This window comes from Anolis carolinensis, chromosome 3 (genome assembly GCF_035594765.1).
Source record: "Anolis carolinensis isolate JA03-04 chromosome 3, rAnoCar3.1.pri, whole genome shotgun sequence".
Classification (NCBI taxonomy): Eukaryota; Metazoa; Chordata; class Lepidosauria; order Squamata; family Dactyloidae; genus Anolis; species Anolis carolinensis.
In genome coordinates, this window is record NC_085843.1 from 184343290 (window position 1) to 184363317 (window position 20028).

Genomic DNA, 20028 nt, shown 5'->3' on the forward strand with positions numbered 1-20028 from the left:
CCAAGTTGACTGTGAAAGTTGACCCTGGGTCTGTGGTGCTGCATTGGTGTTTAGACAGTCCTCTCATTCTTTCTGATTGTGAGGGTAGATCAGATACATTAGGGATGGTCAGGTGTTCACAAGGAGCTCTGAGACCAGTAATGACAAGCTGCACTAACACGGGGATGGCCCACCCCCTTCACGGTGTGTCGAGAAGACTACCAGTGTCTGATCTGTAGTGAGTTTGGTTTGATCTGTCTTTTTGTGCAGACACGACCTAGGAGATAGGCCTAAGAAACCAGAACCATCTAGCTCAGGGAAACGATGGGAAAAGATAAGACTGCTGAAAAGAAAAGGAAGTTTAAGGCTATAAAGTAACAAAGAGAGAGGGGTAGAAAAAATCCAGAAAAAGCAGTAATGGTATGATGTATTTCTAAAATAAAATCAATGGTAGTACATGTTAATCATGTATCTGCCTGGCATGCCTAAAGTTCTATCTAGATCTAGAACAGATTTGAAATTAGGGAAAGAGGGGGGAAATAATAAATAAATTCAAGTTACACACTCTAAGCCAAAATTAAAAAAAATGTTTCTAGCACAGATTGAAAATACTTATAGATATACAGTAGCTGGATAGTGTAGTCCTTTTGGACAAAGAAGGTGAATAATTTATTCATTCAATATGGCAAGAAAAGCATCCCACTGATCTGGCAGAGTTGTTATCCAGTAACCAAATGAAGGTAGAGATGAAGAAAATGAGAAGAGGGAAGGTCCGACACGTTAGACAATGACCATCAAAATGACATACAGTACCTAACTGCAGTGTGCAGCTCCCTACTGGACTTTGCTGAAGTTTCAGGCTCCTGAGAATCAGAACTAAGATCCCATCTACACTGACTTTTTAATGCAGTTTAAAGTTAGCTTCAAAATGTGGTGGCCAGACAAGGATGTGCAAAAGAAAGCAGTTAATGCACCTCAGTATTCTGTGGTTTCTGTAATCATCATATGGGCTTTGATTTTCTATGTAATCATCTGTACAGTGAAACCACTTTCTTCAATACCGTTTTGAAACTGCTTTAAATTATCAATGTAGATTTGCCCCAGAAGAGCACAATTATAATCACGTTAACCTGAGAGACAACAGCAGCTTGAATGGAGGAACCTATTGTTTAGTTGTGCTGTAAACAAAACCAAATAAGAATGAAAAGAAAGGGGGGTTTCTGAGGTTTAGTCATTGCCATGAAAACAGTAAAAGGAAACAGATTCCTGTCACTTATGGACTATGTTTGATGAGTTATCACCTCGCTGCCACATACCAAAACCGATACAAGACAGCTGACAACCAAACTAGAGATGGGTGAGCTTCTAGCCACAGATTAATTTCTGAGCCAATCTAGGGAACTAGAGAAATAACTTATAAAGCAAGGAGACTACTGGTACTGTTAAAATTAATGTATCATAGATAGTTATGATAAGACAGACTTATCATATATAGGCTGTAAGGCTAGAAAGGTTTACATACTTATGTGAGCTCCTGTCCACAAAAGAATCCTAGCCTTTAAGTGACTGCCTAAAGGTTATTTCCTGTTGGAAAGACAGATACCATTTTCAACCTCCTCCTACCTTCATAAATGTCCACATACTGCCATGCTATTTCCTCTATGCCTGCTCTCAGGTCAGTTGTTATTAACAGCAAATTCTCTGTTAAATTCAGTTCCCCCTCCCACTTCCAAACTCTGACTCAAACAAATCCCTAAAATTACTACCATTTTATGCATTTTAGTATTTTCTGCAACCAATTATATTTATTTAATGTAGCCAACTCCCCCTCTATTGTGTTTTCCTTCATCTTACTTAGACTGCAAGGTTCTAAGCAGAAACTGCCTCCTCTTGTAGTTTCCAGCATTTAAGTCAGAGTTGGCTCTCTACCAAATTAGGGGTCTGGCTTTTAAACAATGTATTTACAATTACCAATTCCTTTGGTCTTACATAAAGTCAGTGTTACAACATTAAGTCTACCATATCACAAGAATTAAAGCTAACCACGCTCACCGCAGACTAAATGCTAAATGTACGTTTTCCCTAATTCATCCAAGAACCGTGAATAAACCTCTTTTGGTTAAAACATTACCAGTTTGAAAGGTATTAGTATACAGGGCAGGAATGAAATTCATGTTTTTTCTATGTTACTACTGCTTTTCAGATTGTTACCAAATCCCCTGAGGCTCAAACCCCAAGATTCAGGGAGGGTTGGAGGTGAAGCACAAGAGACATTAGTCTTATTTATTATTTATTTATTTACAGTATTTATATTCCGCCCTTCTCACCCCGAAGGGGACTCAGGGCGGATCACATTACACATATAAGGCAAACATTCAATGCCTTAACATAGAACAAAGACAGAGACAAACGCAGGCTCTGAGCTGGCTTCGAACTCATGACCTCTTGGTCAGAGTGATTTGTTGCAGCTGGCTGCAGCTGGCTGCTCACCAGCCTGCGCCACAGCCCGGGCCTTCCATAAGCCAGGGACGGAACCTTCTTAATGGATCCCATCGTTTTCACCTTGTCTGTTCCCTAGACTGGGGCTCAAGTTAGCTTCAGATACAGATGAGCCCAAAGAGGGCAAGAGGCAGCAACTAATGGATCAGTGCTATACTGTACTTTGAGGAAAAATAGGCAAGCTTGTAGTCTTCAAATGTTGTAGGACTGCAATGCCCACCATGCTTCATCAATTGCTATACTGCCTCTAAATGTGAGTTCTAGCCAAGAACACCCGGAGCAGAGTTTTCCAAACTGTGTGTCATGGCACATTAGTGTGTTGGCTGTAGTGTGTAGGTGTGTCACACAAATCTAACGAGAAACCTCTGAGTCTGTGTGAAATAAAGAATCAATCACAATTATTAAAAATATACATTAAAAAGTTTTCATATATTGTGTCACCATACATTTTGTTATTACAATTTATGTATGTGCCTGTATCTTTTATAAAGGGTTGGTTTAACTTCCAATTTGCTAGTAAAACTGAATTACTGTATCGCAAAATGATGCATGACTAAAACGTCCGTCACTAACATTAAATATTTGGAAAGGTTCTGGCCTAAAAGAACATAAACCACCTTGTAGTCTAAGATTGTCTGGGGAGGCCCTGCTCTCAATCCCACCTTCTTGGCAAGTGTGATTGGTGGGGACGAGAGACAGGGCCTTCTCAGTGGTGGCCCCTTCGGCTGTGAAACTCCCTCCCTAGTGATATTAGATCTTTCCCCTCCCTCCTGGCCTTCAGAAGGAAAGTAAAAACCTGGCTTTGGGAGCAGGCCTTTGAAAAATAGTACAGTGCAATAAGTTGACTTGGAAATCGTGCAACTGATTATGGAACGGCCTTAGACCTTGCTTTTGGATGACGTGTCTTGACATTGGAATGTATTTTAATTATGTTTTTATGTATGTATTTAATTTTAAATTAATTTTACTTCAGGTTTATGTTTTTATGTCTAAGTGCCGTCTGTAAGCTGCTTTGAGTCCCTCTTGGGCTAGAGAAAGGCAGGATATAAATATGGTAAATAAATAAATAAATAAATAAATAAATAGTTACCTACTGATCTACATAGGGCTCTCACTGACACTACGCACTTTAACATGCAACAACAGAGCATTGCAATACACAGTGAGAGGGGACAGTAAGATAGGTAAAGGTAAAGGCTTTCCCCTAACATTAAGTCTAGCTGTGTCCAATTTTGTGGGTTGGTGCTCATCTCCATTTCTAAGCTGAAGAGCCGGCGTTTTCTGTAGACGCCTCCTAGGTCATGTGGCTGCACGACTGCACGGAGCGCCATCACCTTTCCTGCCAAAGTGATATCTACTGATGTACTCACATTTTCATGCTTTCGAACGGATAGGCTGGCAGAAGCTGGGGCTAACAGCGGGAGCTCACCCAACTCCTCGGATTTGAACCACTGACCTTTTGGTCAGCAAGTTCAATAGCTCAGTGGTTTAATCTGCTGTACTACTGGGGGCTTCTGACAGTAAGATAACACTGCCTAAAACACATTTTGGTGTCTGAAATATTAGACCTGTTTCTACGTATTTTTGACCTTCTGATTCCAAAAATGCCACCAATTTTCCCCTATCAGTTCTGGTTTTTAAGATACAGAAGATATGCCATCTATCAGTCACCGTCAGCTAGCCCACAGAAAATTACAATTGGGGTAATTTTCTAAATCAGTGTCCCAAATTATCCCAGGAACAGGCTTAAAAAATAAAACACCAAGAAATTTGGTTTGGTTGGGCTATGTACAACCTTAATTTTTGGTTCCTATAAATATCACAGCTTTTCTTGCCCTGACAGTAAAAAAGCATCATTGTAAATGGATAAAATAGTAGCAGGTGCGATTCTCTTTTTGAGTTCTAAAACATTTAAGTCTGTAATCGTTTTGGCATTGCACATCAACAGTTTAAGAAACAGATGCACTAGAAAAATAATGGCTCAAACTTTACACTCAACTGTTTACATAATGGTTAATATACACTACAACCTGTTAAAAGAAAAACAACATACTAACATTTTAAAGCCCTGAGGGAGTAGGGGTACATTATGTAACACATTTAGCACAGCATGTTTGTGCAACATTCTGACAGATACAGTTAATTATGCGAAATAAATGCATAATAGCATATTATCTTATAAAGACACAAAATGCTTTGTACCTGAGAAAATTAAAAGGCCATTAAAACCAAATTTAAAGATGCAAATTAAAGCTTCAAATAAAAAATGTTCTATAGTAGAAAAAAACCGTTCTCAATATTTTTAATGAAACTCAGTAGGCGTTTCTTAACAAAGTCTAAAAGCAAAGAGTACATACCTCCCACAAATGCATCTCCGGCTCCATTGGTGTCAACAATCTCACTCTGATCACTAATTAAGACCGGGAAAGATTTTACTTCATTTTCTACAAGATAAGAGAGAAAAGAAAACATGTCTTAAGATATCCTAAGACATTGTAAAGAAACAATGATAACTATAACAACTTAACATGGGTACTAAATTCAGTTTAAAACTGTTGATCAAAACTTCCAGAATCCATGGATGTAATAAAATAAGACTGGAGTTATAATCCTTTTTTTTTTTTTGGTTGGTAAAAAAACGAATCTAATACTAAATGAGTTTAGGGTTACAACTTTGATGAAAACATTCACAAGTCTCACTTTCTTTTTACAGTTCTGTTGGTATCACACAGATTATTTCAAGTTATTATAAAACGTCATACAGTAGAGTCTCACTTCGCTTATCCAACTGGATTATCCAACTCTGTCTTTTAGTAGTCAATGTTTTCAATACATTGTGATGGTTTGGTGCTAAATTCGTAAATACAGTAATTACTACATAGCATTACTGCGTATTGAACTACTTTTTCTGTCAAATTTATTGTAAAACATAATGTTTTGGTGCTTAATTTGTAAAATCATAATCTAATTTGATGTTTAATAGGCTTTTCCTTAATTCCTCCTTATTATCCAACATATTCGCTTATCCAACATTCTGCCGGCCCGTTTATGTTAGATAAGTGAGACTCTACTGTAGCTCAATTTGCCATTTCCCATGTAACGTCCAATTGTATGGGCACAAGCGCTTTAGAGTGCTAGGGTCATAACATTAAATAGATGCTTCTAATTCATCATTAAGAATTTCCCAGGGGTATAATGTCACAAAGGTGATAAAAACGTAATTACCAATGTGTTGATGTGTAAATACATAGAAGCCTATGTATGAACTGCCTCATAGTCAATATGTATCAAAGAAACAAAGATTGGTTGGTGTTTTGGCAGATAGGAATGGAAAAATGAAAGAACAAGCATCCCATCATCCACTCCCATAACAGACCATAACACCCTGCTTTATTTAGGGTCTGGATGTGTGCATATTTGTGTGATTTAAAATTCAGGCAGACTACCAAGACAACACAGCCTTAAGCAGCAGTCAAAACATTAGGAAGAATGTCAGGAAGCCTATGAAAATTCCCCAATTTCTACCTGCATACTATCTTAGATTCTAGGAGATGCAAGTTTGTGGTATGGCAAATACTCTTAGAAAATATATTTCCTCTTCTTCTCATTCCTTTTCTTCTGGAATTTCTGCTTGAATTTTATACTAAGTCCATGTAGGTGTTTTGATACAAATCTGTGGCAGGAGCCCAAGGAGGACTACAACTACATGCCTTAATGTGTCCTGTAACTGGGAGAGCGCTGCAGTTGTCATTTCTCATTACCGATTTCAAGAACTTTATGGTTGATGCATTGCTTGGATCAAGATCACTAAGAGTCAACATAGGTTTCATAAAAGCAAGTAATGCCAGACTAATCTTATCTCTTTTTTCGACAGAGTTACAAGCTTGGTAGATGAGGGGAATGCTGTGAATGTAGCATATCCCCACGATCGTCTTGCAAGCCAACAAGTAAAATGTGGGCTTGACAATATTACTTCTAGATGGATTTGGAATTGGTTGAATGACTGAACCCAAAGGGTGCTCACCAATGGTTCCTCTTCATCCTGAAAAGAAGTGACTAGTGGGGTGCCACAGGATTCTGTCCTGGGCCCAGTGCTGTTCAACATCTGTATTAATTACTTGGATGAAGGTCCATACTTATCATTTTGCAAATGACACCAAATTAGGAGGGATAGGTAATACTATCCCTCCTAATTCAAATGATCAGGATTCAAAAGGATTCAAGGATCAGAATTCAAAATGATGTTAACAGATTAGATAGCTAGGCCAAGACTAATTTATAAATGTAGGATACTACACTTAGGCAGAAAAAATGAAATGCATAGATACAGGATGAGTCACATCTGGCTTGACAGTAGTACATGTGAAAATGATTTAGGACTCTTAGTAGACCGTAAGTTGAACTGAGGAGGGGGCAATCTATTTTTCTGCTCCTGAAACCAAAACACAGAGGAATGGATTCAAATTACGTAAAATTTCAAATTATTCACTGTCCTGAGATATGATGAAAACTGGTTTATTATAATATCCAGATAAATATATATGCCAAAGGAATGTTAAAAGCAAACCTATATATTAATTTTTTTTATACTTAGTAGGGTAAGAGCTCACCTTTACTGTGGATTCCCAAAATTCAAGTAAAAACGATACCACTCTACTCTGACATATTAAAACTTTGAAGCAAGTCTTATTAAACACAGTGAGACTTACTTTGAGTAAACATAGATGGGAGTATAATTCCTAAATCATAACTCTTAATTTCTATCCCTTGTGTGTTTAGAAAAGTTAAAAGTCGGATAATCTGATTTCAAGTTTCTTTTGCCTTTAATCAATGTCACCACAAATTTTCAGGTTTATGTGTCTATATGTGTTTGTCTGCCTCTCTAAGAACAAGAGTGGGAGTACTAAGTAGTTCTTTGTAAGGCTTAACAACTGATCTCCAGAGTTTAGATTCAGCTTTTGGCAACATTGATAAAAATGCTGAGTAAAATCAGACCGATCTCAGCAGAATTACTTCTGAAACATAAAATGAAAAAAACATATTGCTGGATCTGTCCTCCAAATGAAACAAATTTATTCATCCTAAATTAGTTGCTGATTGTTCCTTTGATAATTATGTACACAAGCCTATGATCCTTTTAGGTTCACCTAATTAGTATCCACATGATTTCATTTAATTGCTGCTGTAATTGGAATATATAGGACTTACCTCCTTTCACAATAATTAGTATAAATTATGGAACAGTTTACTTAGTTTATAGATTATTTCCCACATATGGAACACAACTCATTAGGATGCTAGTTATTATAATCACAGTTGTGATAAGCATTTTCTAGCAAGAACTTGTGAATCATGTTTGCATAGAAAACCATTAAAAGCATGCCTGTGGGATAAAGAAGGTCATAAGATTAAACAAAACATAGCTTAATAACATATACGCAACACTCTACTGTCATTTACAGTAAAAAAAACAAACCTGTAGCCCTTAAAAATACCGTCTGCTTAATATAAACACTATATCCAACCAAGCCAGTGGCTAAATTAAAAAGACTGAATCAGGGGAGTTTGTGTGGTGTTTTATGTATTTTAAATAGGTTTTAATGGTTTAAACTATTTATTTTTAAATAGTGCTTGGTTTAATTCTATGTTAGTTTTATAGTCTTTACAATTTATACTGCATATTGTATTGTTTTAACCACATTGAATCTCTGTTAAGGGAGAAAAATGACTAATAATAATAATAATAATAATAATAATATCTATCCTCCACATTTCCAAAATACTTTCAAGTTTATGTTGCAACTTCTCATTTTTTGTTATTTTTTATTTAAAAACTTTTCATTATAAAACTATGGCCTAACCCTACCATAATTTGCAGCTTTTGCCCCTTGATCATGTATTTTGACCTTATTTTGGCTATGAAAATGTATATATATATTAAAACAGAACAAAGATTGACACGAATACTCATAAAATGAAAAGTTAAAATTCATAGTTTAAAATTGACTGGCTAGGCCTCCCCAAAGAGATAGGTCTTAAATTCTGTCTTGAATTTTGACAGCTCAATTAGCTGTCAGATCTCTTCCGGCATGTCATTCCATAGTCAAAGTTCTTTGGGTGATGTTTGCCAGTTGGGTTCTGGCTGGTTGGAGTAAGAGGGGCCTATATGTCCTAAAAGGAGATTATGTGGGAGGAGGCAATCTTGTAGATAATCTGGACTCAAACCATGTAGGGCTTTAAAGGTAAAAACCAATCCATTGTATTTTGCCCAGAAACTAATTGGCAACCACTACTTGAATATGGGAGTAGTATACTCATTCCTAGATGTCCCTGTGACCAAATCTTGCTGCCACATTTTGAGCTAATTGGAGTTTCCAAACTTGGTACAGAAGTAGGGTTATGTACAGCACATTGCAGACATCTGATGTTGAGATTACAAAAGCAAGCACTATCATCTTTAGATCTTCTGATTCTAGGAAGTGGCACAGCTGGTATTATCAGCCAAACCTGACCATCACATCTATCTGGGCTGACATTTGGAGAGACAGATCCAGAGTACTCCCAGGCCGCAAACACAGTCATTCAGGGGGAGTGTGACTCCATCCAGAACTGGTTCTCACACATCCAAATTTATATATCACCCAAATAACATTTGGTAGGAAAATACTGAGGAAACAATGAATTAGTAATATGCAGACTAAAAGGACAAATATTATGGTGCATACTTTTGTGCCTATATTTTCTGCTTGGAGCTAAAAAGTATTATGAATGAAAAACAAAAGACAGAAAATGGCCATTGATTTAATGTGGAGTGAAAAGTATAAATTATTGAGCATTCATGTGAGGAGGGTCAGTAAAAATCAATGGAGTAGCAGCCATTCATTTATAACTGCTGTCTATTTGGCTTCATGCTTGGTGTTATTGAAATGATCAAATTGGCTAGCACATGTTACAAAAAGATATACCATTCTTCACATTGACAGGCAGAAAATCTGGGTAATTCACAATGTGTTAATCACCCTGATAAACAAACCCTTCCAATAAAAGAAGGGCACCAACAAGTGTTTAGGGGTGTGTTCAATGTTCTCCAGTAGCACAGTTCATATGCCTGTGTTATTTGGAGTTAACACTAAAGGATATATTTATATATATTAAAGTTAGTTAGCAAATGTTTTACATAGAGGCTGTACTCTGTTACTGAATTCAAACTATTCTTCTGCACATAGCCCATGTTGGTTTTGGTGGCCCAGCTTTAGACTGATATTATTGATCATGACCTCTAGACTACTAATGAACCACATGGCTTCTCATTTCCCCAGGTGAATTATGACACAAATTCCTAAAAGATACTGTGAAAAAACAGATTGAGGATTAAATCAGAGTATCTCTGACTGCATCTACACTGACATATATTGCAATTTGAAATTCATTCTATGGTCAGTGCAAACCCATATGATGCAGTTTGAGTTGCATCATATGGGTTTACACCAGTGGTTCCCAACCTTTAGGCTTCCAGCTGTTTTGGACTTCAGCTTCAACAGTTCCTAACAGCTGGTAAACTGGCTGGGATTTCTGGCAATTGAAGCCCAAAATACCTGGAAGTTCAAAGGTTGGGAACCACTGGACTACACTGACCATATAATGCAGTTCAAACAGGAGCTTCCGATGGCCTAGGGGATAAAAGCCTTGTGACTTGAAGGTTGGGTTGCTGACCTGAAGGCTGCCAGGTTCGAATCTCACCCGGGGAGGGCGTGGATGAGCTCCCTCTATCAGCTCCAGCTCCATGCGGGGACATGAGAGAAGCCTCCCACAAGGATGGTAAAACATCAAAAACATCCGGGCGTCCCCTGGGCAATGTCCTTGCAGACAGCCAATTCTCTCACTCCAGAAGCAAATCCGGTTGCGCCTGACACGAAAAAAAAATGCAGTTCAAACTGCATTATACGGAATTGAAGGTCTTGGCCCTGTCATTCAGGAGGTGCTCAAACCACTAAACTACAAATTGCAAGATTCTTTATAAAGAAGCCAACATTTCATTCTCTAATGTTTCAATCAGTCCTCAATAAAGATATTGCTCTCTGTGAAACATTTCAGGGAACAACTGCATGTGTTAGACAGAATGCATATTTTTAATAATCAAGAGCTACAGATTTCATGCTCTTCAGTTACAAGAGGGTAATCTTGTGCTATCCAAGGCTTCAAATGAAGTGCCTCATGTTTGTGAAACTTTAACATTTTTAAAGCAGATAAAATATAATCCTCAAGGAACAGATACAAAACAATGAAAAGAAAATACCACCTGTCAATACAGGGAGCATTAAAAGGAAGAGCACTAGAAGCTTATGGCTCACTGAAGTGCTTAAGGATGGAAATCTAAGAGCTCTGTGCATAAACAACCATATGAAAAGCTACCGTAATCTAACCTACTATATTATACAATTATTGGTGAACTTGCTGTTGATAAACAATGTAAGTGTTAGGATATTTTTTTACAACTAAGTGATAAAGAAAGCTGTTTATCCTCCTCCTAGTATACCCTCAGTTAATAAGATCGGCATTGCAGATGTTCATGTATGTGGCATTGATGTTTAATGGTGCGTGATGCTCTAGGTGGTTCCCATAACCTCGCTTTGTCTGGTATGAGCTTACTCAATTGATATGATAATAGAGAAAAGAGGGCTGAAACAAGCTGGGCTGTCCTAGCACAATTTGCATAGCTTTTAAATTTGCCATTATTTGATAGCCAACTGCTTATAGAATTCTTGCTCAGTTGTCACTGACAACAATATATTGTACAAACAGTGCTACAGAACTGACTAAGCAGGTGGCATTGAGAAGAGGGAGAGCACAAAATAATTAGCTTATCTCACTTTTAGTATCAATTAACCAAATTCAATTATGTTACTTTTTGTAAATAATATCCAGTAGATATATTTGATTCAGGACTTATGGGCTATAGCACACAAATAATCTGCTCCATAAACTACTCACTATCTCCTTTCCCCTATCCTCAAATAACCACTGCTTTTGAAAACTTGATCACCCACTTTATGGGATTATACAGCTTGCTTCTGGTCTTTAAGACTCTCAATTGCCATCTGCATCTCTTTTGGACTACTCTGTTTTTCTCTGATGCTGATGGACTTAGACAAGCATAGATGATAGCCACAAATTATCTAACTGTCGGTTAGAATTCAAGCATTCCTACAATTCTGTCTCAATTATAATAGGATAACTAAATAAACAATCAAGAGTAATCACAATTTAAATAAAGCAAATAAAAGCTGCAATGACTCATAATCTATGTAGGGATTTAAGGAATCAAGCTTCTCTTCAGCACCATCATCCCAAAACCCAATGAAGAATGTCTCTAAAGATAAAATAGGTTACAAATGTATAGCAGTTTTTCATTTCATGTTGCCCTCCAGGAGACTACAAAATACATATTATGAAATCTAATAGTTGCCACCATAATTGTCAAGAGAAGATGAATGAGTCTGACAGGAGCAACAACAACAAATATTACATGAAGCTTTTAAATACATGAGTGCCTGAACAATGGCCACTTTAACAGGATGACTATTAATCTTAATGGATCAAACTAAAAGGCAGTAATCAAATATTTCCAACTACCTAAATATTTTGTTGTAGAACATCTTATTATGGCTCTTTTGTTCAGCACGATTGTTAGGTATGTCAGAGTTTTATATTATTTGGGTCATTTCTTAAGTGAAAATGAATAAGTGTTTGTAGGAATCATGTCCCATCTGTGTTTGACCAGCAGCAATTAAGACACCTGCTTTAGATTGAGGGCTATTAATAGAGTCTGAGTAAGTCTTATGTTAGTGTTGTGTGTTATAGTAGTGTTGTTAGAGTGTTGTAAAGTACAGTGTTGTGCAGTGTTGTGAAGTGCAGTGTTGTAGTGTGTGCTGTGATGGTGGCAAAGATGGTATTGCTGCTGAAGAGTTACTGAAGTGGAACCGAAGAGAGGTTTGAAGACGGAGAGTCCAGAAACCACAGAGGTTAACGCTTGAAGATAAGAAAGCTTTGTGTTTGCTGTTGATAAAAGCAAAGGACTGTGTTTTGTATGTTTTGTTTATATAAATCTTTCTTTACCAAAGGACAGTTTTTGTTTTGGAGTTTTTCTCCTTGGACGAGGGTGCAACTTCCGCAGAAAGGGTTGAGAGTTTGGAACCCAATTGACTAGCTGCGACAAGGTATAATCAAGGCATTGTAAAAACAAATTTCAAAACTTTGAAACAAAACAGTGAAATAGCACAAATCAGAAAAATTACTGAAATCCCCAGAAGCAGTTGAAACACTCCATGATAAATAAGCACGTGCTGTAAAGGTGTCGCAGTGTGTTAAAGCGCTGAGCTGCTGAACTTGCAGACCGAAAGGTCGCAGGTTTGAATCCGGGGAGTGGAGTGAGCGCCTGCTGTTAGCTCCAGCTTCTTCCAACCTAGTAGTTCGAAAACATGCAAATGTGAGTAGATCAATAGGTACCACTCTGGCGGGAAGGTAATGGCGCTCCATCCCGTCATGCAAGCCACATGACCTTGGAGTTGTCTACGGATAATGCCGGCTCTTTGGCTTAGAAATGGAAATGAGCACCAACCCCCAGAGTCGGACATGACTGGACTTAACATCAGGGGAAACCTTTAACTTTACGTAAAGGTGCTAGATTGAAAATTAATGATCCTGCATGCATAACTGCATAAAAAAGGAAATGCAATGGGATATGAAGCAACAGGCACAGGCATATTGAGAGGCCTGGAACTTTTAAAATAGATGATAGTATTATAAGCAGTCCCTGAGTTACAAATATCCGATGACTCATAGTTAAGAACAGAGGTGAGACAACACAAAGTGAGAGAATCTACCCCTAGGAATGAAAATTCACTCTTGGAAGAGTTGTCATGAAAAAAAGGTATCTCCACTGAAGCTGTATTACCAATCCTTGTTTCCACAACAAGCCAAATGTTCAAAATCCAGTTATCACAGAGGCAGAAAGTGAGGAGAAATCTTCTTAAAAGGGGCAGACAGCAAAACAAACACCATGGGGGGGGGGGGTTAATTCTTCCCTATGCTATCAAAAGCTTATATCTCTATATATAAAAGAGTGATGGAATCCTGGCACCGAGCAAAACAACAAAACTAAACACCGCCCAACCTCGAAATTTCACAACAGAATCTATCACCCATGCCTCGAGGTTGAAACCACAAAATATCATGTCACAAACCTCCACAGGGCCTAAAAAACCCAAAAACCGGAGCTATTCAGTGCAATTCCAATGGGCCACAGCAACGCGTGGCAGGGCACAGCTAGTATATATATATATATATAGAGAGAGAGAGAGAGAGAGAGAGAGAGAGAGAGCGCTACACTTAAAAAATGTACGTACAAGTTCAAACTTAAGAACAAACATACAGAACCTATATTGTTCGTAACTTGAGAACTGTCTGTACAAGCAATACATAAAAGAGAGTGCCCCTAACCTTAAAACACAGTAATTTAATATTTTAAATAATGGAAATACATAACCAACAAGCAGATATTTTAACATTAACACAAAATTTCAACTGCAACATTGCTGAGTGTTTCTTAGGGATACAAACAAGGGCTACAAATGATTGCCATGTAAACAGCATTTTCCACTAGTTCTTGAAAAGATGCCTTAAGTGGTCTGCTAACATTCACAGGACAACGCCTAGATTGTATGTACGCAGATTGCTATTAAAGAGCAGAAAGCTCTTTCACCATTTGGTTTAAAGTAGAAACATTTATATCAGCAATAGCACTTCCTGGTACAATGCAACAATGTTACTACCGCATGTCCTATTTTAAAAGGCATTGCCTCTCCCCTGATTAACCATCTTATAATGCTGGGTGTGTGGAGCGAGAAGACTGATCCATATTCAAGAAAAAAGGAGTATATGAGAGTGTATAGGTGAAACAATAACAAATTGGTATATCTTTTGAGAATTGCCCTACAGGGCATGCATTTTCATGTTCTTAATCATTATTAAATGACTCCATGTCACACATTGCCTGGTGAATGGCTGAGTCCTGACAAAAGGATGAATCACAAATGAAATGGAAGATCAAGCTGTATTAGAAAGACTGCCTCTGGGAAATGAAAATCTTTAATTCTCTTTTGTTATTGACATTTATTTGGCTGCCACAAATAACAACACAGCAAAGAGATTCAGCTACACAGTGTGCTGAACAGCTTATCCCTAGGCTCAAAACCGACTTAAGATTTATCATGTTTGCTTATGCAGCTGACATCATGTCATAGACTTCTCTATCCATATTCTATGTATCAGAAATAATTTTCAAAAATGGGTAAAGCGCATTCTCTAATTTAACTTTATTATCAAAATTAACCAACATTACTGATTAGAAGTTATCAGCTTACAAATAAACTTGCTAAAAATACCAAAGAATCAATGGCTATGTCATCAGCCCTAATTTTGAAGAATTAAACAACAGTGGAAGGATCTACTAAAATTTATGTTCAAATTGTTTTTACTATCAAAGTTGATTGGGTTAGCCATACAAAGCAGGATAAGCTGTTCAGATTAAACACATGATCCCATAAGCCAACACTCATAGTTTCAATTAAAAGATCACTTTCCTCTAATGTTTATAAATACAGACTCAAAGGAGAAGTAGAGGATGTCTGAGAACAGCCAACAGGATCTATGATACAACAGTCACTAATTGTCTAGACAAACTTTGAATCACCTTAGCGACTTGTATAGTGCTCAATGACATTAAGGGCATTTAACACTGAATGATGGAGTGATTAGACCCGATAACTGAACAATAATCAAGGCATCTATTGCAGTCTTCTAGGATCTCCTTACACCATGCTGGTTATTGGTCAGATGAAGTTTTTCTATAGAATTTTCTACAGTATAAGTCTGCAGGTATCAAACACATGACAAAAGTGGCAATGGGTGGTGAACGATATCAGAACCTTAAACCTTGCATGTAAACCTGTAAGTGACCTCTACTGAACACATTAAATGAAACATTTTTTCCCTCAGAGAACCACCTCATGCACATTTTCCTTCATCATGTGAAGTAATAGGTATTTAAATTGGAAGGATCGGGACTTATGAATGCATGAGAAACAAACGAAGATGAAAGCAACACATTTGCAAAGTTCAACAACAAGCGTATACAACATGACAATCAGGCTTAATCTGTATAATGTTAATTAAAACGTAATTCTACGTAATTCTAATAAAATAGTTATTATTGTGATACAAAATAGCTATGGGTGCATCACAAGCCCAATTGTTTTCCATGGCAAGAAGATTCACTTGTTAGCTACTTCCTCTAATATTAAGGAAAGCCCTGTTAGGCATTGTTGCATATCTGTTATCTACAGCTAATCTGAATAGGTTTTCCTGCTATACAAGCTACCAAGTTATAGTTTTGTTTCGTCAAGAAGCTCAGGGTGTCTAAATTAAAAAGAATGTTAAAAGGTAAGCAGCCATGTTTTAATAAGTGCACTGTCTTCATGTCAAAAAAGTTTTCAAGAAGTTAAAACTAAAATTAGGATCACCTGTTTAAAGGCAGTTGTAATATAGTTCACAATATACAGGGGCTTATATTCTGTGCTACTACTTTAAAAATAGGTTATCCTGTTTGTGGTGAAAGTAGGACTCTTTACACCCATGCCACCAAAAACATTATTTTCAATCTGTTTTGGATAATACAGCCTAACCTACACATATATCAATAAGCTATAAACCATACTCCTAAATTTTTAGATTAAAAAACACCCAGAATTTCATTTATATTTTGTGTCAAAATAATACATGGTATATTTTAATTCTAGGTATCATTGACTTGTGGGCATTGGTAGAGTAAAATTGATGAAAGGGAAAAATATTGAGAACCAAAATCTGTATTTGTACTAAAGATTGTGATGGGCAGCTGTAACAATATAATCCCATCTTTAAAGAAATTACTGATTTACAATCTTTTATACTTAACTATTCTATTCCTTTCTGCAGACATCTATCACTTTTTGCATCCATTTTGAATCACCGTTCAAAGTTTGACATGTTATCTCTGCTGAGAACTCATTGTTCAGTGGAGTGGTAGTACAGTAGAGTCTCACTTATCCAACATAAACGGGCCGGCAGAATGTTGGATAAGCGAATATGTTGGATAATAAGGAGGCATTAAGGAAAAGCCTATTAAACATCAAATTAGGTTATGATTTTACAAATTAAGCACCAAAACATCATGTTAGACAACAAATTTGGCAGAAAAAGTAGTTCAATACGCAGTAATGCTATGTAGTAATTACTGTATTTATGAATTTAGCACCAAAATATCACGATATATTGAAAACATTGACTACAAAAATGCGTTGGATAATCTAGAACGTTGGATAAGTGAATGTTGGATAAGTGAGACTCTACTGTACCACCTTAGATACAACCTTTAAAAATGGCTTACCTGTAGCCATAATAGTGTCATCTTTCCCTTGGGTGAACACAACAACTCGTTGTCTTTTAAGGTTCACTTTTGGCAAGGCTTGTGTTTTCTTGGCTATCTCCTTTATGTCCTCGGTCTGGTAAGACAAAATCAAAATAAAACAAGTTGTGAGAAGTGCTACAAAATCCCAAGGATGAGAACACACTTTTTGTAGATTTTTAAAAAATTAGTTTATAATTAGACGCAAACTAACCTTCTGTTTCAGGATCAGGCAAAGTCTGACATTCTAGTTTGATATGAACAAATGACACCTCTGTAAGTTCATATAAAATGAAGCAGTATGATTTGTTCTAAACAAAATGCAGCTCCATGAATGAAAGGGTAGTGGAGTGAATGGGAAGTATTTGAGACTTGGCTTCAATAATCTAAAGTGTGGTTTAGATTACTATCTGAATTGAGCCTCTTAGTATAATTCTGGTAAAGTCAGAACACGATTCCATTATAATCTTTCCAAACTTACTCTCGTGAAGAAACTAATGATGATGATGATAAATTGTATTTGTAACCCACCTCTCCCCATGGCTCGAAGCAGGGAACAGCATAGTAAAAACCCATAGATAAAACAAAGGACCATAAAAACACATATATTAAAAATGTGGTACAGGTATTAAAACACTAATACTAATAAAATGTAATTTTAAAATTTATAGTTTAAAATTGCTTGGGTAGGCCTGCCAGAAGAGATATATATTTAATTCTGATTTAAATTACTATAGCTTGTTTAGCTGTTAGAGCCCTTCTGGCAGGTGATTCCACAGTCTTGGGGTCCTCTGGGTGACATTTGTCAGTTGTGTTCCGGCTGGTTGGGGTAAGCCTTCCCTAAAGGACCTGAGTGTTTGGGATGGATTGTATGGGAGAAGTCGATCCTGTACGTAGCCTGGACCTAAACTATGTAGATCTTTAAAGGTCATAACCAATTCTGGGACTTTATCAGAAAACTAAATGGCAACCAGGGGTGTAAAATGTTAACTCCTAGATGTACCCATAACCAATCTGGCTGCCATGTTTTGAACTAACGGTTTCCAAACTTGGTATAGAGGCAGCTCAGTGTACAGTCTTTTACCAGCATGTGCACTACAATCTTTGGACCTAACCATGTTATACCCCGCCTCGAACCATAAGGAGAGGCAAGTAAATTGATTATGATTATTCCAATTCTAAGATGAGACGCAGTTGGTGTATCAGCCAAAGCTGATAATAAGCACCACTTCTGATTGTCATATCTATCTGGGCTGACATTTAGAGAGATGGATTCAGGAGCACCCCCAAGCTGCAAATACAGTCTTTGGGGGGAGTGTAATCCCATCCAGAACTGGTTGACATACCTCCAACCCCAGGTAAAGATCCTTAATGGCAAGCACCTCTGTCTTATCTGGATTCAGTTGCAATTTGTTTTAATTCCTCCAGGCATTCACTCAGAGGAGACACACTATCCTTAGCTATGGCTGTTTTTGAAGGCATGGAAAATATATTTGAGTGTCATCAACATGCTGATGGCATTCCGCTCAATGCCTTCTGATTATCTCTGTCAGTGGTTTCATGTAAATAGCCTCTTTTGGGATGCCACATAACAGCTCCTTTTTTGAGGAGCAGCTATCCCCAAGAACCACCATCTGGAACCTGCCTGAGAGGTATGACCGGAACCACTGAAACACTGTACCTCCAAAACTTCAAACCTCCAGGTATTCCATTGAAAATGTCAAACATAATCATGTATGTGTATGCATGATTGTGTCTGACATTTTCAATGGAATACCTGAAAAACATGTTCCATTCTTGTTTTATCTATATCTCAAGATTGGGTTGTATCTATAGAATTGTAAGACCAATAAGTAACGTCCATATTGCTTCACTGATTGCTTGATGAATCAAATGTTGACCTCATAAACTATTTGTGATGAGCCATCTACTGACCTCATGTATTTTTATTATATACTGTATAGTATACATATAAGCTGAATGTAATTTTATGCATGCTGTGTTTTTAAAAAACGTGTATGCAACTAAGTTTGTATACACCTAACATTCAAAAAGCAACCTGTCACTATCTCACCTTTCCATGTGGAAATTTTTGGATTTTGGAGCATTTTTGATTTCCAGATAAGGGATACACAACTTATACTGAACTTGTGCATGGCATCCAAAGACATTCTCAAATAATAGTTACCTGATCAATTTTTATTTCCCCTTAATTTTCAGTCGTTTTAATACACCAACTGTAATCTATTTTCAATGCTCCATTTTGTTAATGAGCTTTGGAAGTATGGTAAGACTACTAAAGAAAAACCCAGTATTTATACAGAAGAAGCAGGTCACGTTCTGCTTGCAAGCAAAAAGGAAGTGATATGAGATCAAAATCACTGTATCCTTCAGCAAGTTTCTGTAATCCAATATGGCAGATTTATGATGTTCGATAAAAAGTAGTAGAATTTATGAAAAAGTGATAATGGAAAAACGAATACAAATGTGTTTTGCCAACACTTGCAAAAGCATTTTGTCACTCAGTATGAATTTAAACTAGGACTGTCCCAAGTTTGTCCCTTAAAGGGAGAAATGGAAAATGAGCACAGTTTAGGTTGTAAGCTGCCCCAAGTCCTTTTGGAGAGGGGGCAGGATATAAATAAAGATTAATAATAATAATAATAATAATAATAATAATAATAGCTTTTGTTCTGCATTAAATATGGAAGATTTATAGCAACACTTTATTTTAAAAAGTATACGGTAGTTATATTAGTCGGCATTGTACAAATTCATTTTTTTCCTCCAGTCTCAATGTTTATAAAAGAGTGTAGTACAGTTGATTCTGCATACATTTCAGTGACAAAGCACAAAGTTTTAAATGACTGATGGAAACTTTTTTGTGCTTTACGGTTATCTTGGAACAATCTAAATTAAGTACACACACATACATACAAACACAGATGTTCACCCTTTTCTCCTCCTTTGCACCTGACCAAACCCAAATGAGCGCCTCAGATTGGCATATGGTTTCTAGTTGTGTGGGTCTGATTAATGCAAATAAG

General features: G+C 37.0%; 1 protein-coding gene across 5 annotated transcripts in view; it reads right to left on the minus strand.

Annotated features, from left to right (window-relative positions):
* adk (adenosine kinase) overlaps nucleotides 1-20028 on the minus strand; it is a 193751-nt gene that overhangs the window by 9983 nt on the left and 163740 nt on the right. For all 5 annotated transcript variants that reach the window (XM_062977450.1, XM_008114276.3, XM_062977449.1 and 2 more), the window contains 2 exons: nucleotides 16964-17078; nucleotides 4836-4922 (listed from right to left, as the gene is read on the minus strand). In XM_062977450.1, the coding sequence (XP_062833520.1) occupies nucleotides 4836-4922; nucleotides 16964-17078 (202 nt within the window). The remainder of the gene's footprint in view (nucleotides 1-4835; nucleotides 4923-16963; nucleotides 17079-20028) is intronic.